Here is a 27,619-nt window from a genome sequence, read left to right as displayed (position 1 = left end):
TGGCTACTCCTGAGGTATTCTTTGTAGAAGGCCACTTTTGTGCCATTCCTGAGGCTCCCCAGTCATCTCCACAGAACTACTCATGTCCTGCTCACACTTAGTCATCCCAATGCACAGGGTCGGGCCACACCATTTTGGCACCTGAGGCGGGGAGCTCAAATGACTGATGCCCCTCGCTTGGGCCAAAACTTTAAAAGGTCTCAATTCTGCCTTTTTCCTGTTCTACTCTTCTCGTGGTACTGCTCTGCTACCTACCCCAATAAAGGAGAACTAACAACTTTAAATTTTTGAACAAGGCATTTTAAGTAGCACTTAACTTTCAAATGCCTGAACAGCAAATGTAACTTTTCTTGTCTGCATAGTAAACACTGGCATTTTTATCTGTTTGAATAATCAAAGTGGTGCTTTCCGTGCCTTCTTGGTTGAAAAGATTTGAACTGCTTCCTGCTGAAGGTCCACAGTCTGGGCCAGCTCATGCTCTACTGAGATGGTTGCAAGGCCGACCAGCCTCTCCTGTATCGTTGTGGAGTGTAGATGTGTTTTTATTAACTTCAGCTTAAAGAAACTGCGTTCTCCACTGGCAACTGTTACAGGAAGTGTTAGAAGTATGCACAGAACAACAAAAGCATTTGGAAAGAGGGTGGTCATCTTCTTTGTGCATATATATTCCAGAACAGTCTTTGGAGTTGATCCTGCTGAAATGTATCTTGAAAGGGCTTTCAGGTCATCACCTAAATCACTCGCATCAATATCGCGCATGTCATCGTGGATCAACACTGTCTCTAGTGCCCTGCATTGCTGGTGTAGGTCTTCTTCAAGTATTGTGAGAAGTTTTGGAATATCATACAGCATCCCAAGTATACTGCTGTGTTCCTTGAGCTTCATGAAACATTCTTCAGCTGACTGTATTGCACCATCTAGCACCTGGTTAAAGAATTCAACTTTGAATTGTTGTTTGGGGTCTCTTATGGGATTATCCTGTGCCTCGTAATCAGAATGTCATCTTCTTTGGTGACTCTTGTATTCTTGAATGGGTGGGAAAATAGCTTCAGTGTGAAGTTCCTCGCCAACTTCTGTGCACTCTTCAGAACATTTTAAAATCCCTCATCTGACCGGTAAGACTGTAGGTATGACTTTGCTTTGTCCAGTTGTTCCATTGCTCCAGATATATCAAGGTCAACACCTTGGAGTCTCTTGCTTACAACATTTATTTTAAACAGTATGTCATGCCACAACACTAAGCCACACAGAAATTTGAAGTTATGTATGTTTCTGGTGATTCCATTTCCCTCTGCCACTGTTCTCCCATGAACAGTTCCTGTCATAGCATTATCCTCCATAATGGCAACTATGGCATCATCTATCTTCCCAATTTGGTGTTTTATAGGCTTTATCGCCTCCACTCAACTTTCCCATCATGTGGCACTCAGTGGTTTCATTGTCAGAGAGAATGTTCCCAGATGTTGCTTCAAAATTTGCATCGATAAGTCGATGCAGAGAAAAATACATAGATGCTTCGAATTACATTAAAAAAATTAAGCAGCCTCACTAGAAGCTGATGCTGCATCACTGACCACCAAGTTCAATGAATGAGAACTGCATGGGACAAAAAAAGCTTGAGGGTTTAACTCTTGGATCCATGTCTGCACTCCTCTGTTCTTTTCTCTCATGTTGGCACCATTATCATAGCCCTGACCTCTCATGTCAGCTATCACAATTCCCATATCTTCCAGCTTTTTAAGAAGCACATTTGTCATGCCAGCTCCTGTAGTATCATCAATGTCAATAAATTCTACAGAATGTTCTCTGACAGTCACCATTGCAGGGACATTTTCACTAGGCTCTGTTGTTACAAAACGCACCATTAAAGTCATTCGTTCCATATGGCTGATGTCAGGTATGCAATCCAGAATAACAGAGTAATATCTTCCTGACTTCAAATCTGCCACAATCTTCTGTTTGACTTTTGTTGCCAGTAACTGTATGATCTCATTTTGAATGTTTTTTTCAAGGTAGTGGTGTGTTTACATTTCTTGGGTGGTGACTCTTCTTAGATGCTCCTGGAGTACAGCATCAAACTCAGCCATCAGCTCCACAATTTTAAGGATGTTTCCATTGTTTGGCACATACAGCTGATCTGAAGTGCCACGCAGTGCTAGGTTTTGGGTAGCAAGCATTCTCACAATGGCAATGAGCCTTGTCAGAACATTTTGCCAATAAAGAGACTCTAATGCAATCTTCTCTTAATGCTGATCATTTATGGCGGCCTTTAACCTTAGTCTCATCTTGAGCTCTTTCCACCTATGGAATGCTCTCTGGTGATTTGCTGCCTTCTCATGGCATGCCAGATTTCTAGCCAGATTTTTCCAGTCCTTTGTTCCTGTAGAACCCAATGTGGCTGGAAGAGTTTGCAACAAAAACAGTATGCAGAATTCTGGGGTTTTGAGTACATAAGCCATGGCCTCGCCACTTTGTCACCATTGGGGATTTCACACCAGTAATGTGTTGGATTGAAATGTCTATTTTCATTGTCTTTGGGGAACATGAAGCTTTTCACTTGCTGTGTCCTATGCAGTACAAGGAAGTCCCTCAGGCTCCTGCTCAAGTGGGTCCACAACCCCCGATCATCTAGACTTAAGAAACTAAACTCAGCAGCAGCTGTTTCTTGTTCCTCCACCACACTCTTCTCTGATCTACACTTTTCTTCAGGAATGTGCATGGGTACATCCATTTGAGATGAAGATATGGATGCTGCAGTAGCTGCCTGGTCACCTGCACTCTGACTAACTGGAAGATCAGGCATCTCCTCACCACTCACATCCACACTGGGGCCGGAAGACTCACTGTGAACATTTGTGTCTGTATCTCAGGAGAGCTCCTTCCTGCTTAGATAGAAAAGCTTCCTTTGCTTGCTTTCTTTTCTTAATGCTGCCCCAGAAGGTTGTTTTCTTCTTTCACTCATGACTGCTGTTCTGGGCCAGCTAGAGTGGCTCTCAACACTCAATTGAAGGGGACAAATAAGCAGGCTGGTAGCAGGGCCTGAGTGAGGGAAGATATCAGTGTCTTAAGGGCCTAACTGGCTCCTACTACTTCAGTTGACTGCATGTTCTCCTCAGGTGGGTTCAGGGAAGCAGCAGGAAACAGGAAGCTCCCTGAAAAGCTGGTGTTAATCGTCCAGGCTCCTGGGGCACTAGAGAGGTAAATAAGAGGCTCCTCCTCCTCTCTCTCCCTGCAGCTCCTGCTGCTTTCTGTTATTCCCTCTCAGCTTTTCTCCTGCCTGCCTGTTATGTCTCTTGTGCCATCCTTCCTCCAGCACAGCACTCCACCATCTCTGTGCATCTAGAGCAGAGAGAATACATATGCAGCAGCAGCAGACACAATTTTCTACACTCTGGGTCCTAGTGGTGCCCCCTCACAGTCTGGCACCTGAGGCAGCCACCTCAGTTCACCTCATGGTAAGGCCAGCCCTGCCAATGCACCCACTGCCTGCTACTGGTATAATGAACAATGCAGCGAGTATGTTAGTGCTCAGCCCCAAACACTTTGCTCCCTCGATGGGCAACTCCACAGGACCAGATGTGTCCGTTCACCCTCCCCCTCTGCCCTCAATGCCACTGAATGTTCCTTTCTCACATGCAGATCTGTGAAGTCTGGGAACAGTAGGGGTAAATGCTGCCACAGAGGCATCTAAGACCCTTGCATTCAGTAAGGACAAGAGATCTGCAAATGGAGAGCTTCCACCATTTGCACAGATCAAGGGAACACAATCTGAGCCAAAACAGAGCCATTTCTTATGAAGTTGTTTTTCCACCATAGAAAAATTGCTTGTAATCCATGTTTAATATATAATAACTAAACCTATAATTCAAGGATGTAACCTTAACTTAAAACTACTGGAAGAAATTCCAAGAGAGCAAAACACCACCAGCAACTAGTTCCAGCCTAGCAGAAAACTTGCATTGGCACACACCAAAAGGTAAATACACACACTGCAGGGGTAATCACTAGCACTAAACACATATTGGTAGAGGCGGTTTCAGAGTACTTGCACTGCAATAAATTAGCTACAGAAATCCATTATGCATCATTATCATCAAGAAATCTAAAATATACCCAAGGAACAAGGATCAGTCCAGGAAATACAAGCCACTGCTCAAATGGAAATACCTCCTGCAATTGACAGCACAGCCAGGGGCACGTTAGTACTTCAGTTCACTAACATGAGCCTGTGGGAATCTTAAAGAAGAGACATAACAAAAATAAAACGTAAATCTTCAGAAACCTGTGAAAAAATAGGCTACAGCTTGTAAATGATGCAGATTAATTTTATATATATCTATATCTTATATAAAAGAGAAAGAAAATTGCTCCCAGGATGAGAGATAACACTTTTCACCCTAGAGCAAATTTGTGCTGTGGCTTTATAAACACTGGAAGACAAGAATTTATGAGTTAGACTTCAAACCACTGTGGTGCACACAGGCACCACTATAAGATAACAATATAAATAGCCTTGTGTGTGTTTAAAGCAAATTGTGTATCCGTGTCTTCTGAAAGACAAGGGGGATTGTGCATACTCAAGGGGGTGGATCCTTAGCTAGTATAAATCTGGATAGCTTCACTATAGTCAATGGAGCTATCATGATTCACACCTGTGGAGGTTCTGGTTCATGGAGCTCAACAAAGTCTGTTGAAATTAATGCAGAGTCTCACATGGTCTCAATGGACTCTGGGTCCAGCCCAGATTCAGTAAATATGAACACCATATATAGTCCATCTGTTTTACCAAAAATCTTTAAATAGACATCTCTCTGAGGCAGGGATAGTCTTTTACTCAGTGTTTGTTCAGTACGATGCTGCCCTGATACTAAATGGGGTTTTGAGGTGCTTCTTTGATGCAAAGATTCAATAATTTTTAAATACTCTTAAACTGTATATTAATTCCATTGTAATACCTAAAGCAGAGATGATACACTGGAAGTGAGCATCCAAATACCTTAGGTGGGTTTCAAAATCTTATCCCTGTAGTAGGTTTGTGTGGGGTGTTTTTGCTTTCCCATACAAAAGCCAATTCCATTAAGCTGGCAAAATCTGTACACAGCCTTAGTATTGAGACAAAAATCAAAAATTCCAGATGTAACAGGCATTCCAGAAAGCAAAGGTAATGAATGCATTGGAGATTCTTTCTAAAGAATATGCATAAATACTTGTGAACCTATATAGTGCATTTTTATTGCTATGATAGGGATATAAAGGAAAGTCAGATTCATTGAAGAATGAAAATGTTTTCCTTATTACTGAACTTTGTGTCCCTCTCAAAGTGGACTTACCATAATATGTCTTGCATTCAATTCCAGAGGCCATATTAACAGGAAGCCTTATAATGGAATTCCGCAACATGCAGCTCCCTTGACTCAACACTAGCTACCCCAGAAAAAATAAATCACAACTAAGATTTGCAGGTCACTGCTATAATATCATAAACCTGGACAAACAGGAAATTGAAACCATCACCACCTCAAAAGACTGTAGAGAAATGGACAGAACCAAACAAAACTGAATGTAGAGGAAGCAAGGCGGGGCTTGGAATCTGAATGCAGATCCTGGCAAGAATCTGGTTTCAGAGTAGCAGCCATGTTAGTCTGTATCCGCAAAAAGAACAGGAGTACTTGTGGCACCTTAGAGACTAACAAATTTATTAGAGCATAAGCTTTTGTGGGCTACAGCCCACTTCATCGGATGCATAGAATGGAACATATAGTAAGATATGTATATATATATATTTATATATATACACACATGTAGATAAATTGGAAGTTACCATACAAACTATGAGAGGCTAATTAGTTAAGATGAGCTATTATCAGCAGGAGAAAAAAAAACTTTTGTAGTGATAATCAAGATGGCCTATTTAGACAGTTGACAAGAATGTGTGAGGACACTTAACTTAGGGAAATAGATTCAATATGTGTAATGACCCAGCCACTCCCACTCTCTATTCAAACCCAAGTTAATGGTATCTAGTGTGCATATTAATTCAAGCTGAGCAGTTTCTCACTGGAGTCTGTTTTTGAAGCTTTTCTGTTGCAAAATTGCCACCCTTAAATCTTTTACTGAGTGGCCAGAGAGATTGAAGTGTTCTCCTACCGGTTTTTGAATGTTATGATTCCTGATGTCAGATTTGTGTCCATTTATTCTTTTGCGTAGAGACTGTCCAGTTTGGCCAATATACATGGCAGAGGGGCATTGCTGGCACATTATGGCATATATCACATTTGTAGATGTGCAGGTGAACGGGCCCCTGATGGCATGGCTAATGTGATTAGGTCCTATGATGGTGTCACTTGAATAAATATGTGGATAGAGTTGGCATTGGACTTTGTGCAGCTTGGAATCTCTGTTAGGCTAAGCCAACGTCCCTGGACTTCGGGAGTTTGAAATGCAGTTCTGAATGTTGTGGCTCAGGCTCCACTTGCATTTTAAGCATTGTGATTTGGGGAAGACAGCAATCTTCTGAGTTTCCTCCAAGGACTTCAAAAATATAGTAATTAAAAAAAAAAACAATGGGATAAACACATTGTCTCATTGTTTTAATTCTCCCTTCATTTTCTAAATTACTTTCCCCCATTCTGTACCTCCCACTCACTAGTTACCTTTTCATAGTCCATTTGTTTTCTGGAAGGCAGCAACAAGCATTTGTTAGCTCAGAAAATGTCTCTACTCTTGTATTTCCCCCACTACCCTCCAGTGTATTAGCAGCAGCTGCACATCTTTACCTAGGAAAGCTTCTGTTCTTTTTAATTTCTGTCTACTATGATGTCCTTTTGTTTTCTTTGAAATTTATCTTCAGTTAAGTTGCACTGTATTTTATTTCCAATACTTTTGGTTATATATTGTCAAGTTTTACTCTGCAGTTCTCTATGAGTTGGCTGGATGTTTTTCATTACTTCTGTGGGGCTGTGGAAAAAAAGCAATTCCTTTATTTGAGAATCCTGACATTTATTAACATAATAAAACTCTCAAGATGAAATTGCGGTTTTCCAGCTAGTAATTTCATTTGCAGGAGAACTTACAAGGAATTTATTTTAAAGCCAGGTAAAACCTAAAATATGAGACATGCATGGAATGCAGACCCAAAAAAGTAGGAAATATATCATGAATTGAAAACTGTTTGGTTGTCTCATACATATTAATTAGGACAGGACAGGTAGGCTAAAGATCCAAACTTTCAAGTTTTCTTGTCCTATATCCAAAAATGTAGACAGTTCCTGGGAAATGTATAATTTAGAAAAGAATAATTTTGTTATTGCCAACATCTTATGAATATTAATTCTTTATACAGAACAAGGCAGCTTCAACTTTATGTACACAAATATTCTCATAATTGTAAATGCTGAATACTACAGGGAGGTAAACCTGAAAAGAATTGGAAAACAATGTGTCCTACTTTCAGCATACATAACATTTTATCTGAGGATCTGAAAACAGTTTACAAAAGTGGAGGAGTCTGTATTATTATCCCCTTTTTCCAGGATGGTAAATTGAAGCACAAAGACTCAGTGACTTGCAAGAGTTCCACTGTTGAGCCAATGGCCAAGTTCTGAAGACAACCCAGACCTCTTGACTCCCAGTCACCCATTCAAACTGCTAGGTCACACTGCTTCCCAAGATATCAGCCTCTTAAAAGACTATCCTAATTTTCCAAACATATTTGGTGAAGAAATCTTAGTTGCATTCACATCAGAGTACCCTATGATGAGAATGGCTGATCCAGAAAGTGAACAATACACTCAGTGAGCCCTGATTATAATTTAGACTGAACCCTAACTTCTTAGACAACCTTTTGAGGTAATACAGAAACCTGAGCCAATGTGACCAATGCAAATCACATAGAAACTGTCCAACTAAATTTCCCTCTGTGGAAAGCTAACTGAAATTCTTCCTCACAAATCACAAACACAGATAGATTTAATCTCACAAAAAGCTAACGTTAACAAATGGAAAATATCCTATATGATATTGCAAGACATGTCTGAATTTTCTGATTTCAACAAGGATGGGAAGAGGCAATAATGAGGAAAGCTGCTGTCATTATGAAAAGCATTATGAAGAGCATTTATTATGTGTAACACCATAAGTGTTGGTGGTGCTTAACAAACATGTAAAGACAAGGTCCCTTCCCCTGAAGATCAGCTTACAGTCTAATTCTGAAAGATACAATACACAGGATACCCATTCAAGGGCACAAACAAATGGAGTCACCCTCTCAGGAGGAAGGGATTCAACAATAAGAAAAAGGTTCTAAGGGGATGTGGGAGAGTGGCACATATGAATTGTGAGGCTGTTCCAAGCATGAGAATATTATGAATTTAGGCACAAAGCTGAAAGTGAGAGAGAGGCACAAAGGTTGGAGTTAAGAGGGAAGAATTTCAAGGAACAGGCAAAGGAAATGAGATGTGAGATGTAGCTGCGGGCAAAGTCCCTCATTATTCAAAATGGGCCCTAAGTATCTGAAAAGGATGGAGAAACTACTCACTTAAGGAGTCACAAGGCCATTTCAATTACGTCCCTCCACTGAGAATGACTCATATCAAATACATTATGCTATATGTTGTAAACAAACCTTCAGCATGGCCAGACAATTCTGAAATGATGCCCTCCCGGGGAAGGGAGGAATAGGATCTGAGGAACTGAAAGGGGAAACATCTGTATACCCCAGCTGAGTCCAACTGCCAGCTCCTTGCAAAGGGACCTGAAAGCAAACCAGGAGGCCAGTGAGAGTTCTTTAAAACTCTTCTTCTTTATACTTCATAACTTGTCTAATGGAATGATCTCCAACTTATCAATCTACTAAGTCTAAGCAGCTACCCTAAGTTACTCACTTCGGTATATCTGTTCCTTTATATGTGTTCTGATATTTAGTATGTTGCTGTAACAAATGCTTTAAGAGCTCTCTGCCTCATATGTAAAAGTGAACAGGCATGATATCTAATAAATACTTCATGCCTTATACATGGATCTGTCTAACTCCTCGGCTAGCAGAACTGGTAAGGGAGTGTCTGGAACTATAAAAAAGTGAAGCCAGGAAACTGCAAGATGTGGCTTGGGCATCATTGAAAGTAGAGAAATGTCAGGGATTGGCTAAAGTTTTGGGTGAAGATTCAGGTCACTTCATATTTTATCCAGAGTGATTTCCCCATCCTTAATTCATTCATTACTTCAAGTTTCAAAATTACATTCCCAACATAAAATGATTTGTGAAAGTTTTAAATCTTGTAGGTGTTTTTTTTTCCCTGTTGGAAACAGTGATTAGCTACATGGTGCCGAATAATTGACCATCTTCTATAAAATAGGTGAAAGGCTTTCCATTGCCACTGGACCCATAAAGTCTTTAATAGTGCACAGGGTCTTGTGGGGACTGTCTGCTCTGAGGGAAACTTCACTTTATAGGCCTGAATTTGAAAGTAAACAATAAGATATCACAAATTACACAAGTTTTTAAAATCCATTTGCAAAACTGCAAGACTGACTGATGAGATTGTCATTGGAAACTAGCAAACTCGATGTCACAGGAAAGAACCTAATTCAACATATTAGTATTTCATACAATGTCTTATGAATGCATAGAGTAGTTCACCTTCCTTCTTAAAGTCATGTCAGTTAGCATTTTCAACCCTGGACATTAGTTGAAAAATTAAAATAACCTTGAGTGTCAATGCCAGTTGACCACATCTCTTAGAAGGACCACTGGGGATTGTCTTCACCTGTAGTCAGTCAGTATTCTCCCATCTTTAAACTCTTGGTGACATAAATAATTACCACAAATCAGGTATCAAACGGTTGCTTCTAGGACCTTTTAGTGGTGGTAGTTTGCTGTTCAAACAGCTAGTGACTGAAGATTTGATAACTAACATACTATTTTAACTATCCATAGGATTTTCATTCTAGTCCTAAAGACTGAAAACAGTCATTCAAACAAAGAACTGTAGTCAGGTGGGTTCTTCCTCTGTCCACATGGTTCCAGTAGTAACTCTCCACCTGAGGATGTGATAATTTCTTCCTGAAAAGATAAAAGGACATTTACAGTATCATTCAAAAGTACTTCAGCCTTCTCCTGTCCCCTCGAGAAACAAAACCACGGCAAAAAAGAAGATCCCCACCCAATTCAAGTAAGGACCAACCCTTTGGTGAGATGAGAAACTGGCTGCTGTTGTCCAACTACACATCTTAAAAAATGATTATCTGCAATTCTAAGTCGACACACAAATGTGCACCTGATAAAACGTACACTGGGATACCAGCAGCTCCTCCTCTCTCTTCAAGGTGTGGAGCTGCCCATACAAAAAACAGCTATTTCTTTACCTCTCCTTTATACAGGGACTGATATTCCCTATTCCACACAGTCAGGGGAAAGGATCATGCTAGTTCCACATCCTTCTTAGTGCTCCGCATAATCTGTGCCACCCTCTGATAACTGTATGCCAATATAAAAAGAATGGAATAAAAAACTAAACCATTTTCCATTGTTAGCGTAGAGACTGTTATTCATTATATAAACTGGCACTTTAGAATACAGTAAAAATTGAGTGGGAAAATAAGAGTTGCATAAATCAAGGGAATTCCGTTTTGTTACTCATTAAAAATGACTGAAACAATTTAATTAGTCTATTAAAAATGATTTAGGGATTAGATATGGGGCAAAACCATAGATCAGAACATCCCAAAGTTAGGAATGCAGCTGAATCCAAATTTAGATCCAAGTTATTGGGCTGGGATTTTCAAAGGTGCCCAATTCTCAATTAAACTCAATGGGAATTTGAGTGCCTAACTCCTTTAGGCCCCATTGAAAATCCCAGTCTTGGTCCATGCCCAATCACTATGTTGGGTTGAAAACAAGTATGGAAATTTCCTATCCAAATGGAAACATTGTGGGAACGTTATGGGCAAGCAGAGACAGGGGTTTAGTAGGGAAAGCCACTCTCAACTTAATTATAATGTTTGCTGCTTTCAACACTATATTTCTATGCAAAAATAAACCCTACTGGTTGTAAAAACTCATATAAACATTAGACTGACTGGTGCCACGTGATCTTTTGTGGCTGTAAAGTTGGGTAGTAGTTACCTGACCTGACAATCTCCCAACATCCACATTAACCAGTGTCTCCAAATAAAGACCAGAATGAGGCAAAGAAGAGGAAAGAGAGTCAAGCTCTGTACTACTGTCATTTCCTAGCCCCTTTAGTGCTGGTGGCTGGCTCTGAATTCTTACAGCTTTTGCTGTGGTCTTTGGGATCACAGTAAACTTTGGGCTCTGAAGATAAATGAATCCACCTACAGTTCATCTTAACCATGACAAAAGACCAGGAACCTTCCTGAAGGAGTTTCATCTAAAACAGAACTGGGGCAGGATCTGGAAGAGATTATGGTAATTTTCATTGTGCTGCTTTCACATCCTCTGGCATTGTGTCGCTGGCCATTAAAAGGCTGTGGAGGATTTGAGAGTGCACTTCAGAGGTAAGGGCAGACAGAAAAGTTTCAGAGACGATGATATGGAAGACAGGAACTGACACTCAGGAGCAAACTGACCAGTTTTACATATGTCCACTAAGCCAGGCAATTAAAAGAGAACTGGGTGGTCACTTTAGAGGAAGAGCAGCTTCTCTAATCAGCCTGTCATAACCACACCTGTCAATTTTATCATCGGGGACGCCCCCCAGGAATATTTTTTCCTTAATGCCTAGCCTTAATAGACATTTTGCTTCTGACAGGTGCCCTTGTTCTCTTTGCTGACGGATGGGCTGTCTTGTGTGGTTATTGCCTATGATGGGCAAGGAGAAAACAAGGGAAATACAGGAACTTTTGTCAGACTTGATTGCCCCAAAAAAGAGGAGGAGACATCACGGCTGCCAGAACTCCTGCCTGAGGGACTGAGTTCCTTGTTTAAGTGCCGGCTGTGCAACTGTAGATGCACTCTTCTGTCCCTGGCCAGGAGTCTCCTGAGAGTCCCTCTCCAATATACCAATCTAGGTGCTGCTTGTTTCTGTAGGAGACAGTACAAAGAGACGCACTGACTTTGAAAAAGACAGCCAGCATGAAGGCTTCTTCAAATATATAAAATAAAATAGAGGTGTCTAGGCTCAGCTTTCCTTCTGCTTATCATGTGGGGTTTGTGTTGTACGTATAACGGGCTAGATCCACAGCATAGGCAGCACTATGCCACCTTTCTACCGCCCCGTCCCCTCCCCCCGAACTGAAGTTAGAACCATCTATGGCTGCTCTACCTTGTGCCAGGGGATAATGGTCTCGAGGAGTTGTTCCTCTAGCCAGGATCACTGGAGCACATTGCACTCTGGCCCCACCCCTCTTTGGAGTGGACAAATAGAAGGTGTGAGGCAGGCTCATATTTCTCCTATGCTACTTAAATTCTCAGCTGCTGCATTAAGGCAGTTTTAAGACCTCTTCTTGTGCCATTTCTTGAGAGAGGCCAGGAATCTGTCCCAAGCTATTTATGTAGAATATTACACTCTGCTCTGACTCCATGGTCTGTTTCTTACTTGCAGTGTAAATTCCTTCAAGCAGGAACTGTCATGTTCTGCGGTGCCCTCATGTGTAGGCCCAACTTCTCATCTCCATTAAACTGATGTAAATCTAGTAAATTATTGCAGATTTACCCCAGTGTCACAGAGAAGAATTTCCCCTCTGTTGCTCAGTATAATAAGTAATAACAAGAGGTTCACTGGGGGAAGGAATAGAGTGTGCGTATGTGTGGAGCAAGCCTGCAGAGGTGCTACAAACTGAAGTTCATGGCACCTCAAGAAAGAGAGAAGTGGGAAGGGAAATTGGGAGCAGAGAAGAGGGGAAATTAGGGGAAGAAAAGGAAAGCTCCTTACATGTTGTCTGGGGAGAAATGGGACATGGAAATAGTCAGAGGAGAAAAAGTCCACTGGAATGAGAGTGAAACAAAGATGAGACAAAACAGGAGAGAAGGAAAAGTGAAGGAAATTCTATAGAAGAAGGGAACAATATGGGTGAGGATAAAGAGAAAAACAGAAGAAAAATTGATGGACAGAGACACATGAGAAAGTAAAAATAACCTTTCCCATCAAAAACTGTGCTGCTTTTTAGTCACAGACTGGCCCGTAGGAAGCACAACTTCCAGAAGAGCCAGTTCCTGGCCATGTAGAGTTGTCAAAGGCTCATGGTAAACTTAACTAAATTAAAAGCCCTTTTCTTGTAATATTTCCAACCAAATTTTGCAGACCAAAGAAGTTCAGAAAGTGTTAGCTCTGCCAGTCCCTATTAATGCATCTTTTGGTCCTTCAAAGCAGGCAGTGCATACAAAGCTGGTTAGAATGGGACACAAATGGATACTGAAGATTTTGAAACTGGAAAAAAAAATTCACTGGTTCACTTCAGCAGAGAAACAAAACTCCAGGTGTATGAAGTTTAATTTGTACATTCTGACTAGAGCCAATGTACACTCGTTTAGCTTTTCACTATGGTTATTTCTACTTTCTAGGTTGGTTTCAAATTACATGGTTCCTCTTTAATTTATTAATCTGCTGAGTTCAGTGATTGATCTTTCCACAAGAAGTGATACCTTGTGAAAATCAATAAGATCCGTGAGTGTCGCATGCCGGTTGGGATCCACGCCCAAGAAACTGTAGAAATCCCCCGAAGCATCCACCAAAAAGTGTTTGAACCCACTCCGTTGGCGATAAGACAAGGCGTAGCCCCAGATTTTCTCACTGACCCGCACCAGGAATGCTCCTTCAGACTTGTTCATTAGCAGCTCTTCTGCCTCCTGGCGGCTAATAATACCTGCCAAGAAGAAAGAGGCCACAGTCATCACATAATGGGCCCTGAAGAACATAGTAATTAAAATGAAATAGACATGCATTAAAGGGGGAGATGAAGCTGAAACGGGCAAGGCCTCTCAAGTGTTCAAGCACTTACAGTGGAATGTGATTGTGCTAGGAGGTTACAGCTCAGGGGACTCAGTAATTATTACCTGTCTTTGATGGAATTCTGCATGCTTAATTTGTTACTTATGTGATTATTAATCATTATTTCCACCTGTTTTACCACATCCCCACTGTCCTCACAGTTCTCCTAAAGATGTGCACAAATACAACCCCTAGAGAAATGAATTAAATAGAAAAGGTCATTTAGTCTCCGGATTCAGTATCTACATTCTAAGCCACTGAAAGAAAGGCAATATCAGAATAGATAGAGCACCAGAATGTCCAGGGGTTGCAGTTTCTGTATCATGGGTACTCAGGGGCTATTGGCCATTATAATTATACTTTTCGTCAGGTAATATAGTACCTCTGATCTGATCATCTCAAAATGTTTTGCAGTTAATAATTAAGGCAATCTTCAATCTAGCAGAGAAAGGTATAATGTGATCCAGTGGCTGGAAGTTGAAGCTAGACAAATTCAGACTGGAAATAAGGTGTAAATTTTTAACAGTGAGAGTAATTAACCATTGGAACAATTTACCCAGGGTCATAGTGGATTGTCCACCACTGACCATTTTTAAATCAAGATGGGAGGTTCTTCTAAAAAATCTGCTTTAGAAATTATTTGGGGGAAGTTCTATGGCCTGTGTTATATAGGAGGTCAGACTGGATTATCACAATGGCCCCTTCTTGTCTTGGAATCTCTGACTGTACAAAACACCACTTCCAGACTCCTGAAGGGTTGCAATGCCCTTCAGGAGACAGGGAGAAAGATTGTGTCCCCGGAGATGCAATCTCCCTGGGGCTGCTTGGTATGCATGAGAGTTACACGCTGCACCATTCAGTAGCATTATGCAGACTGCTCAACTTTATGTGGTGGCTCATTCCAAAGGCCAATATGGAGAGGAATGAGGTTATATCTTTGTCTTCTCCCCCTCCCTTATTGAGCAACTGGCTCACAGCTAGGAGAAGTTTCTTTGCTAGCTAATGACCACTAACTTACTTAGCAGATTCAAGAAAGATCAAAGCTTGGATTTTCAAAACCATTTGGGGGATCAGATTAAAGTTAATGGAAAATAAAAGTGTCCAAATCTCCCTGGTAGCTTTGAAAATCTCACCCCAAACGAGGAAGTTCTGGAAATATTTTGTTTCTTTTAGTTTAGAAAGACCTTAACTTTCTTTAGAGGACAAGAGTCATATGTTATCTCAATCAGGGACCCAAAATTGACATTGTTGAGAGTTCTGAATGTAGACAGAGAGTAATATAGAACCCTAAAATACCCAATGAAAGGTACAGTCAGAAACATCCACATAACTGGGCTATGCCCTGTCGTAATAACTGGGCCTACAAATTTACTCTAATTGTGAGCTCAACTATGAAAAGTTGAATGAAGGCTCATAAACTGTCATAATAACCTATAATAAATGTTGATGAGAAAAGGTGCAAAAAGGAGACAGAAAGACTGAGTTAGTCCAACCAAAACTCAAGGACTGTGTTAAGAATATGCCTGGTAAACAAGAGAAGTGTGGGATCAGAAATTAGTGAACCAAAATTGATGTGTTGGTAATCAGGCCTAATTGGTGCACAAAATAATAAGAGGATGGGCTATTCCCCCCATCACTCCCTTTGAGGTACCTCAAAGAGAGACTCTTTTGGGAAAATCTAATGGAGTGTGATGCTGGCTGACTGAAAAGTGAGAGGAGGGGAAAAAGCGAGCTTCGCCTTCATGACTTCCAGCCCTACCATCTCCTGGGACTCTAGACCTTCCTCATTCTAATCTTGAAAGATTTTCTGACCAGAGAGAGGCAGCCAAATGACATTGCCACTTCCACCAGCTTTGGCTAGATCCCAAATGCCACCTGGGATGTGAGACTTCATCCCCATACTTCACCCCAGGCATCCTTTTCCTTCCCTGACTTATTTCTTCTCTTTCCTATCTCTCTTCTTTTTCCTTCTGTCTTACAAGTCTGTCTTAGCAGTTCAAGATTGCATATTTTGCAACACTGCTTGATCCTGGGATCAGAGAGAGCAACTCAATGAAATGCCCTAAACTGCCCGATGGTGGCATGAATTTGCCAGGTCTCAGAGTGGCTAATAAGACCAAGTGCCATGCCTGTGTGTTTTCCAGCAGTGAGGTTGCAAGTAAGAGTCAACACCAGAGACAGAACCTGCATTTTTTTAAATCTTTGCTGTTCTTTTCTTCCCCCTTTTTGTGTACATATGTCTGGTTTTGTCTTCTAGAAAACAGGATCAGATTTTAACAACAGCTCCAGCCCATCTCTACTAACTTCTCTTGTTTTTTTTAAAATCAATTCTGGATAAGCATATGACAAAAGTAGTAAATTAATGTTCGTAGATAGTGCAACTCACTTCTTTGCAAATAGTATTCTAAACTTGCTCTAATCAACATATGATAAGTCTATCAAATTATAGTCTATAGCTATGGCTACATTATGAGCTATGGGCATGATGCCAACTCATGGAGACATACTTGTGCTAATTTTCATCAACCTACAATGTACTTGGGGTAGAACAGAGAGTAGCAGCACAGGCCAGCCATGCCGAATACATGCCCACAGGATTCAGCCAAGTTTTTACTTGGCAGAGCTAACCCATTCTGCAACTCGCCTCTGCTTGAGCTACGTTGGCTACACCACTTCTTTTGGCACACTATTGTAAGGACCAAGGTGTAGGCAGTTAAGTCTAGTGGTCAAATCCTGAGTCAGGATTCCAGCCAAGAGTTGAATCCCAAGTCAGGAGTCAAGCCAGGGGCCAAGTTTGAGTCAGGGATAAGGTGGAGGAGCAGGGATCTGGAGCAGGGCAGGAAAGCAGGAACCTGGAGTGGAGGAGGATCTGGGATAAGGAGGGTAGGAACGAGCTGGAAGGCAGGAAGACAAAGCACAGGATTCAGGGGACTAAGTGACAGCCAAGCAGGAATCCACCTACATGCTCAGATGACTTCCTTTGACTCTTTCTGGGCTTAAGTAGTACATCCAAGACAGTCGGTAGGGCCAGACATCTCCTCCAGTAAGGAGCTTTGTAGGAGCATTAGGTGAGCTAGAGCTCTTCTAGTTCTCTTCTCCACGGGTTACAGGGAGCTACTAGGTGGTGGCCACAGTCCGAGCACTGCCTGGGGCGCCATGGGCCCAGGTTCAAGACCGAACTCTCACAGCTGGTATGATGAGAGCTAGCTCAAGTATGTCTACACAAGTTGGAAATCACTATGATGATTAGGCAGCCATGTCATACAATGCATTCGAATGGGTATAGTCCCAAGTTTACAGTTTAATGGGGATAAAAGATTCTGCATTTCTTTTACAGAATCCCACAAACACTTCGAGCACTCAGTGGCATCCAATGGTTCAAATCCACACTTCTTGTGTAAATTTGTTATACTTTAGTGTATTAATAACTGTGATCTGAGGAACAAATTTCAATTTATGGTAGGTGAGAGTATACCTTCTGAAATCAAAGCAGAAGTGTCTCATGGTAGATTCCCTATATACACAGGCCCAGATTCGGCACTTAAGGAGAGGCAGTGCATATAGGACCCTGAACTAAAAGAAGCGGTTAGAGGCAAAAAGGCATCCTTTAAAAATTGGACGACAAATCCTACTGAGGAAAATAGAAAGGAGCATAAACTCTGGCAAGTTAAGTGTAAAGGTATAATTAGGCAGGCCAAAACAGAATGTGAAGAACAACTAGCAAGAGACACAAAAACTAACAGCAAAAAAAAAAAGTAAGTATGTCAGAAAGCAGGAAGTCTGCCAAACAATTACTGGATGACTGAGGTGCTAAAGGAGCACTCAAGGAAGATAAGGCTGTTGCAGAGAAGCTAAATAAATTCTTTGCATCCAGCTTCACTGCAGAGGATGTGAGGGAGATTCCCAAACCTGAGCCACTCTTTTTTGGTGACAAATATGAGGAACTGTCTCAGACTGAGGTGTCATTAGAGAAGGTTTTGAAACAAATTGATAAACCGAACAGTAATAAGTCACTGGGATCAGATGGTATTCACCCAAGAGTTCTGCAGGAACTCAGATGTGAAATTGCAGAACTACTAACTGTGCTAAGTAACCTATTTCTTAAATCAGCCTCTGTACCAAATGACTGGAGGATAATTAATGTAACAGTGATTTTTTAAAAAGGCTCCAGAGGCAACCCTGGTAAATACAGGCCAGTAAGCCTAACTTCAGTACTAGGCAAACTGGTTGAAACTATAGCAAAGAATAGAATTATCAGGCACATCGGTGAGTAAAATTTGTTTGGGAAGAGTCACTATAGCTTGTGTAAAGGGAAATCATGCCTCACCAATCATTTAAAATTCTTTGAGGGGGGTCCACAAACATGTAGACAAGGGTAATCCAATGGATATAGTGTACTTGGACTTTCAGAAAACCTTTGACAAGGTCCATCACCATAGGCTCTTAAGCAAAGTAAGCTGTCATGTGATTAGAGGGCCTCCTCTCATGGATCAGTAATTGGTTAAAAGACAGGAAACGAAGGGTAGGAATAAATGGTCAGTTTTCACAGTGAAGAGAGGTGAATAGCAGCATCCCCCAAGGATCTGTATGGGCACCAGTGCTGTTCAACATATTCAAAAATGATCTGGAAAAAAGGGGTAAATAGTGAGGTGTCAAAGTTTGCAGATGATACAAAACTACAAGACAGTTAAGTCCAAAGCAGCCTGTGAAGAGTTACAAAGAGATCTCACTAAACTGGGTGACTGGGCAACAAAATGGTAGATGAAATTCAATACTGATAAATGCAAAGTAATGCACATTGGAAAACACAATCCAAACTCTACATACAAAATGGTGAGGTCTAAATTAGCTGTTATCACTCAAAAGATTTTGGTGTCATTGTGGATAGTTCTCTGAAAACATCCACTCAAAGTGCTGTGACAGTCAAAAACACTAACAGAATGTTAGGAACCATTAGGAAGGCATAGATAAGACAGAAAATATCAAAATGATACTATATAAATCCATGGTATGCCCACACCTTAAATACTGCGTGCAGTTCTGGTTGCTCCATCTCAAAAAGATATATTAGAATTGGAAAATGTACAGAGAAGGGTATGGACCAGTTGCTATATGAGAAAATATTAAAAAGACTGAGATTGTTCAGCTTGGCAAAGAGACGACTAAGCAGGGGGACATGATAAAGGTCTATAAAATCATGAATGGTGTGAAGAAAGTGAATAAGGAAGTGTTATTTATGCCTTTGCATGACACAAGAACCAGAGGTCACCCAATGAAATTAATATGCAGCAGGTTTAAAACAAATAAAAGGGAGTACTTCTTCACACAACACACAGTCAACCTGTGAAACTCATTGCCAGGGGATGTTGTGAAGGTCAAAAGTATAACTGGGTTCAAAAAGGAATTAGATAAATTCACGGAGCATAGGTCTATCGAGGGCTATTGGCCAAGATGGTCAGGCATGCATTAGGGATGTCCCTAATGCTCTGACTGCCAGATACTGGGACTAGATGACAGGGGATGGATCACTTGGTAATTGCCCTGTTCTGTTCATTCCCTCTGAAGCATCTGGCATTGACCACTGTTAGAAGACAGGATATGGGGCTAGATAGACCATTGGTCTGACCCAGTATGGCCATTTTTATGTTCTTATGACTAAGACTCAGAAAACCTGGGATCTATTCCCAGCTCTCCCACCAACCTGCTGTGTGACCTTAGACAAGTCATTTCACCTCTTTTTTTCCTTCACCTTTTGCCTATTTAGATGGCATGCTCTTTGGGGGCAGGGACAATCTCTTCTTGTGTTGGTACTTTGCTTAACCCAATGGGGCCCCATTCTAAGTGGGCCTGGTAGACTTTACTCTAGTATGTCATAATAGTAAGCACATGTTTAAGTGCTTGGCTAAATGAGGACTACAATATGGGAACAGTAGCCTCCTTTCTGGAAAGCACTGTATTCTCTTATCACTAAACATGCAAACCAGGCAGACAAATGCATCTGTTTAGAAATGACATGCAAATGATCAGCCTAACAAGTCAATTAGTCCATTTCACAAAAACAAAAGAATGTTGTTAGGGAGGAAAAGAGAAGTGTTCAGATCTGAATTGTTAAAAATTACTCTCGTTGAACAGTTCAAAGGAAGAATAGTGCCACTATGGATCCATGTGACATATATTATGTGAAGCTACATCATTAAATCCTAATATAAAATGCTATGTGCCAAGAATGACACAGAAACTAGTTCTGAAGTCAAACTACTTGTTGAGGCAAAGATCCAATCCTCAGTCATATTGCCCTAATTTGAATATAGAAACAAAAGATTTAATAGTGATTAGAGCCTGGTTCTCTTATAAACAACACTTACCTCTACTAGAAAATAAACAGGTAAGGTACTCTTACAACAATCTCATAGTGCATATGTTGCATCTCCTTCCAAGGGCTGGCCTACTGATGGACAAAAGCCTACTTCTGCTACCACTTAAAGGAGTTACTCCATTAATTCAAGTGGTCAAGGTCTGTGCTGAGATGCTACAATTCCCAGGTTTAAATCCTGCTGATGACACAAGTGTGTGGCAGGGGAGGTTGTGATTACACTCTTTCTTCTTACAGTGACAGAACTGTCCTGGGGCCCTTCTTGGGAGTAACAGGAAGTGTGCAATCCAACAGCTTTACAGCAGGGGAATAAAAAAAGAGAAGGACATACATAATTTGGAGAACACTGAGCTGAGGATATTTCAGGGTCTGAATGACCATCACAATCAGGCATACACCACCAAACATGTTTAATCTCAGTTCATTTAATTCAAAATAACCTGTTCACCTGCTCCCAACTCCCACAGTTAAAACACTGCAGGCTTTCACACAACACTATCTTCCTTGCCAGAGCTTGCTTTTCTTCTCAGGCATCAGAGCTGGCTGGCAGGTTAGAAATGCTACATTGCTCATGGCCAAGTTGTTTTTGTTTTTGTTTTAATTCTCTTTTTTCCTAAAGATGGTGTAATAAATGATCAGCCAGCTGCATTCTTCACTTTCTCTCTCCTGATACTGTTAATGGCTCCTGGGAACATCATCTCCTTTTTTCCCTCTCCCCAATTTTATTTTATTTTTCTACAGTTCAGTTGTTCAGTGGGTGGTAATTAAAGCAATGAAAATTTCCCTCCACCCTTTCAAAATGTTATACTATTCTCATGGCAACAAAAAAAAGAGTGGCACCTCTTGCTCTTGAGATGGCTGTTGAGAAATAAACAACATCTGTGAAAACCCTACATGAACATTAAAATGATTGCAACTAAAGTCAAGAAACTTTGGTTTCCCAAGGCTCTGGTAAGAGGTGTAGACTCACCAATGCTTTTATTTGTGTTTATTACAATATTAATTAGAAATATTATCTGGAAAAGAAACCTCTGATGCTTTGAAAGTTATTTTCTTTCTCTCTTTCTCTCTAATTCCTGTTAATCTCTTTAAAAAAAATAGGACCAGATCCTCAACAGCACAGCTCCATTAACAGCAAGCTACTGCAAAGCTATGCTGATTTTATACCAGGGGAGGATGTAGCCTCTAGTATCAAAATCAGTAATAATTTCAAATAAGATCAGCTTTTTCCAATGAGATCATTTAAAATAACAACATTACTATTAAACTCAGGACTAGTTCATTCATTTTAACTCTTCAGGCAATGCAACACATAATGGTATACAGGGATATCAGCTCCTTACCAAACTGAATTTAGAGCAAACTCACTTAATCACCTCCATACATCTGCCACCTGCTATGTCAGTTAATAAGTGTCAGTGAATACATATGCTGCTGTCTGATGTGGTTCAGGCTGCATCAGAACTACTGGCCATGATCTTCAGTCCTCACTCCATCAGGAGTCCTACTAAAGAGAAAGGACTGCATGATTTTATCTAATTCTTCTTGAATATGTAAAAACCCTATGAAGTGCAATATGGACAAATGGCTTGATTTTACACAGACATACAGGCACCCATAATTTATAGGTACAAATATCTGCATGGACACTTTAAACATTCTAGCACCTGAGTGCACAGAAGCGTTAAATATTTCTGTGCAACTGTCTATAGATGTAGGCTGAAAATTTGGTTTGAAAACTCTAGTTATCTCTAATGGTAGAAAAGCAAGTGATACATAATCATCTGATCCATTACTGATTAAGGACTGACTTTTTAAATGCAGTGGTCTATGTTGGTGTGATACTTCCAGTAATTTACAGAAGATAGAAGTATCTTAAAGATTTTCATTGTAATTTTGTCATTTTGAATGTTGCCTGTTATTTGAAAAGAAGAGAATTGTAATATTTAGAGTACACTGGAATCCTGTAACAACAGAAGGGCCCATTACAAATTTAGTGGGTACAGCTCAAAATCTTGACACAGCCACTGAGTTTCTAATGGCTCCCACTCGATAGTAATGAGAGGAATTATATGAAATACTATGGAGTAGGATTCCAATTGCATGCTGGAGGGTTTCCTTCCTTTTTTGCATAATTGTTTAAAATAGAGCAGATGTACTACATAAAGACATTTAATATAATATTAGAAAAGATATGAATTTAAACTAGAAAAGCCAAGAAATTTAAGCAGTAAAACAAGAGGATAAAGCAGTAAAGCAAGACTGGATGGTCTAAAACAACTGTTCTATCTTTAATTCTATGACTTTATCATCAATTTGTATCTTGACTACATTGCTGTGCAAATAGTGTGCACAGTGCATCTAATACACCACATGAACCACAACAGAGGCATAATGGCAACACATGAAAGACAGAGTGAGACTTATGAACATGTTGGCTGTCGTGTATTTGTAAACCTCTTATTGTATTGTTATTGTAATTTTTTTAAAAAATGTATAGCAAGAATTTGACTGGAATTAGAGGCACACTATTGCAGGGAGTTAACCAGAATTATTTTGCTTTTCAACGGTGTAATTTACAACGAAATATTAGACAGACTTGCGTGAGATCAGGCTGAACACAGCCAAAAAGTATTCAGGTGCATTCCTCAGAATAAAACTTATTTACTTTGCTGATGTTTGCCGCTCCTTTTTCATTAGCTTATCCACAAAGCTGTATTTGCTGCAAGTAAAAGTATCATGAATACTAGCATGAATAAATATTATTTAGAATATTCATGCTGGAAGTGCTTTCATGGCCATTATGAAAAGTTTTCTATTACTTGCACAATTGATTTGTTGAACTCACAGATAATGAATAGAAAATAGACTTTTCATAGAATCATAGAACTGGAAGGGACCTTGAGAGGTCATCTAGTTCAGTCCCCTGCACTCAAGGCAGGACTAAGTATTATCTGAACCATCCCTGACAGGTGTTTGTCCAACCTGATCTTTAAAATCCCCAGTGATGGAGATTCTACAACCTCCCTAGGTAATTTATTCCAGTGCTTAACCACTCTGACAGTTAGGAATTTTTTGGGTAGCCAACTCCCCTTGACTTTTCTTTCATTACATTCAATATAAAATGTACTTTATCTGAATCTAGGCCCCAATTTAGCCAGGCTAAACTAAGCACATTGTTTAGTTCTTACTGATATCTGCATGCAGTTAAAATGGAACATGTGGTCAAGTGCTTTGCTGAATCAAGGCCTAATTTCAAAGTATAAATCACATGCCAAGAAACTGATTCAAAAAGGACTCAAAAGTGCAGCTCTTCTTTGAATTTGTGAGAAAACTGGAACTTTCAGTGTTGTTAAAAAAACTAAATTATTGTTTTGAACAGGGTTGCCAGGCGTCTGGTTTTCAATGGGAACACCTGGTTGAAAATGGACCCTGGCAGCTCTGGTCAGCACTGCTGACCGGGCCGTTAAAAGTCCAGTTGGCTGCCTGCAGCAGGGCAGGCAGGGTACCTGCCTGGCTCCGCGCGGCTTCCAGGAAGCGGCTGGCATGTCCCTCTGGCTCCTAGGTTGAGGAACGGCCAGGGGGGATCCGTGCGCTGCCCCTGCCCTGAGTGCCAGCGCCACAGCTCCCATTATCCAGGAACCTTGGCCAATGGGAGCAGCTGGGGTGGTGCAGGCAGGCAGGGGCGATGTGCAGAGGCACCTGACTGCGCCTCCACCTAGGAGCCAGAGGGAGATTTTGCCACTTCTGGGAGCTGCCTGAGGTAAGCCCGCATGTCTCATCCTCTATCCCAGCCTGAGCCCCCTTCTGCATCCGAAACTCCCTCCCAGAGCCCGCACCCCCTCTCACATCCCAACCCCTTGCCCCAGCCCGGAGCCCCCTCCTGCACCCTGAACTCTTCATTTCTGGCCCCACCCCAGAGCCTGCACCCCTATCCCAGATTCCATACCTCCTCCCACACCCCAACCCCCTTCCCCAGCCTGGAACCCCCTCTTGCACTCTGAACCCCTCATTTCTGGCCCCACTCTGGAGCCCACACTCCCAGCCCAGAGCCCATACTCCTTCCACACCCCAACTCCCAACCCCAGCCTAAAGCCTCCTCCCACACTCCAAACCCCTCGGCGCCAACTCCCAGCCCGAAGTCCCTTCCTGCACCCCAAACCGTTCATCTATAGCCCCTCCCCCCCAGAGCCCGCACTCCCAGATGGAGCCCTCCACCCACCTTGCCATCCCCTGTCCCAGCCCAGTGTAAATAAGAGGGAGCGAAGGTGGGGGGAGAGTAAGCGATGGAGGGAGGGGTGATGAAGTCAGTGGGGGCAGCACCTCAGAGAAGAGGCAGAGCACTGGCTTGGCCTCAGGGAAGGGGTGGGGTGGGGGTGTTCAGTTTTCTGCAAATAGAAAGTTAGCAACCTTAGTTATGAATCATGTTTACCACAGAAGTGCCTGCAGGGGTCCATTGTGCTAGGCACTGTACAAACACACAGCGATAGACACAGAACTTACCTTACTCTCATTGGGAAAGTACCGCTTTCCCATGTATTCAAATGGAAGCTGCACATTCTGAGGCCCACACTATACCATCTGACTGGTGGGAAGCATCAGTAAGACGGCAACTTCCATTGGGAAACCATTTGATGTTCAAGAGGTAGTGATACTCTGACAAATATTTTTTTTAAAAGTTCTGAAAATCTATTTTCCAAGCTACACACACTTTGGCCTACCCAAAGCAAATAATTCAATTGAAGCCACTGCGGACTGGTGCAGATGCATTTGTAAGAACTTTATTTAGCAAGTATTCATGTTTTTATCTAAAGCATTATAAAAAATTGCTGCAGTTTTTCTTTAATTAATGTGAGGGTTGGAGAGGCTTCCCCTCCAGGAAGCAACACAACACAAAAAGCAAAGATAAAGGGGGATAGCGTCCTATATTAATATTCAGAGCAACAGACTAATAGCCCTCTCCCTTTCATGAAGCTAAAAATGATAGAGTAATCAAATGCCAAAAAAAAATATAACCCTAATACATGGGAATATCATAAAAATCACCAGTGTATTTTAATATGCAACAGTAAAAGGGAAATACGATCCAGTACTTGAGTCTGCAGTGAGCGTTAAAAGGGAATACAAAATCGTAAAGCAAACTGTGATTGTATCAAAGTTAAAGCACTAAATTCTACCACCAGGTTAAAATGCAGCAATGGAAGACTGTAGTCATCACACCACAAAGTGTAAAGATTAAAAAATAACCCAATAAAACCTTTATCTGCTTAAACTCCCTTCTTTCTGTTCTGAGGCACTGTCAACATGTAAGCACCACACATTGTTTCCTCTTTGGATTAAACTAAAAGGTCTTTACAAAAATGGCACAAATATTCCCTCTCCCCAGGTTACCTGCAACCTATGTTGGAATTATGTGATCCATGTCTCCCAGGTTTGAGCCTTAGGTGTTCAAGGAGCTCCATACCTCCCAAGAGGAGAGGTCAGGCTGGATGAAGTTCCCTTTCTCGCTAGTTAGAATGACTGAAGTGCAATACTGCATGCAATGTCATACAGAAAATGCAAGAGCAGACAGATGTGCTGGAGGAGTTCAAAACCATGTAATGGAATGGAAAAAAAAATCAATACCTGGTTAGTACAATGAATAGTAGGAGTTGGGAAATCCCAATGGATATTTTTGAACCCAGAATGAAGGAGAGTGCACATTTTGGAGTAAAAAAGCAGTATAGGATAAACCTAAAGCTGCTGAGCCAGCATTTGCAAGTAATGCTCACAATTTGTAGGTCTCACAGCAAGGCAGAAGGGAATGGTGAAAAAAATACTGAAATTGCCCAAGAGTTGGCATGAGCATTAATCTCCTGCATAACAAATATTTGAAGGGAAGGTGGTTAGTAGCCAGCTCCCCCAGCCAGAAACGTAAGAAATATGAAGGGAGAGGGAAGTGAAGGTTGCTGGATGACTGCTCTTTCTAGTGTGAGAATCATACCAACTGCCATTCTATGTTTCTATGAGGAAAAGCTTCCACAATATGAGACATTGAGGCCACACCAGAAGGTGCAGTGCTCCTCAATTTCACATATCAGGAGACTATGTCACTCAGTAGGCCCTTGGTTAGCTGATAGGAACTGTGTGTCCTTTCTGAGCAGAACTGTCTAGGAAGCATTTGTAGGATCCCAGCCTTAAAGTCTGTCACTCTATTATAATGGCAATATTTTTATTTTAAAACTTTTTTTTTTACTGTGCACTATTTTTCTTGAATAGGTGAAAGAACAAATAGTGAAAGAAGAGATCAATATCACAGCGTATAAATAGTCATGGCAGGTAGATAACAATAGCTCTGCCTCTGCCATTGCAAAGTGGAAGCAATACAGAATGAAAAGCAAAGCAAAAGTAAATGAAATACAGGTGTTAATGGAAACAAAACTGCTGCAGCAGTTAACCATCAGTAGTTAATGCAGGCTGAACTCGCATAGGACTAGATTTTTCACCGATCTCTGCATGCCTATTTAGGCACCAAAATAAGTGGAAAGATTTTCAAAAATGCTTAGTACCCAGCATGCTGAGCTCTTTTCAAAAACTGGCCATAAGTGTAAAAATGGAAGCTACGGGCAGCTGAGTTCCTTTGAAAATCTGGTTTCAGGGTAGCAGCCGTGTTCGTCTGTATCCGCAAAAAGAACAGGAGTACTTGTGGCACCTTAAAGACTAACACATTTATTTGAGCATAAGCTTTCGTGAGCGACAGCTCACTTCATCGGATGCATCGGATGAAGTGAGCTATAGCTCACGAAAGCTTATGCTCAAATAAGTTTGTTAGTCTCTAAGGTGCCACAAGTACTCCTGTTCTTTTTGAAAATCTGGTCCCCTCAGGTTGAGACTGCTGAGCCCTTGAAAGCCTAGTCCTGGGTGCTTTTGAAAATCTGGCCCAGAGTCAATAATAAGTAGCAATGCCAGAGACTCTCCCATTGCTGGAACAAAGAAGGAACTTATAGTTGGTAACATGCTGACAAAGGGAGTTACTGAAATGGAAATGGCAACAAAATCAAAACTCCCAGTTGTACAAAATAGCAATAAGAGAAACAAGTTTGGACATAGGTATCACTGGTGTACACCTAAGGGAATAGAACAATGACCCTTTCATATTCTGCCACTCTTGTCTGTATACACAATGCTCATTAACAACAATTCTTCAATTTACAGAGTTCATTTTGGGCAGCATTAGTACTGCAAAGTGGACTTATGCCGGCCAGACAGCCCCCTTGAGAACTCCCTCCTGCTCCAGCTCCATTACCCACTGCTGCTGTCT

At 41.2% G+C, this 27,619-nt stretch overlaps 1 protein-coding gene across 2 annotated transcripts in view; it reads right to left on the bottom strand.

Moving 5' to 3' along the window:
• Positions 1-6,860: 6,860 nt before the first annotated feature.
• The window catches only part of SH2D4B (SH2 domain containing 4B), a 172,798-nt gene continuing 152,039 nt past the window's right edge, over positions 6,861-27,619 (bottom strand). For both annotated transcript variants that reach the window (XM_048857591.2, XM_048857590.2), the window contains exons 7-8: positions 13,601-13,821; positions 6,861-10,060 (exon numbers count right to left, since the gene is read on the bottom strand). In XM_048857591.2, the coding sequence (XP_048713548.2) occupies positions 9,968-10,060; positions 13,601-13,821 (314 nt within the window). In that variant the 3' untranslated portion in view covers positions 6,861-9,967. The remainder of the gene's footprint in view (positions 10,061-13,600; positions 13,822-27,619) is intronic.

The sequence above is a fragment of the Caretta caretta genome, chromosome 7 (assembly GCF_965140235.1).
Source record: "Caretta caretta isolate rCarCar2 chromosome 7, rCarCar1.hap1, whole genome shotgun sequence".
NCBI lineage: Eukaryota > Metazoa > Chordata > Testudines > Cheloniidae > Caretta > Caretta caretta.
This window is presented reverse-complemented; position numbering and strand designations above follow the sequence as displayed.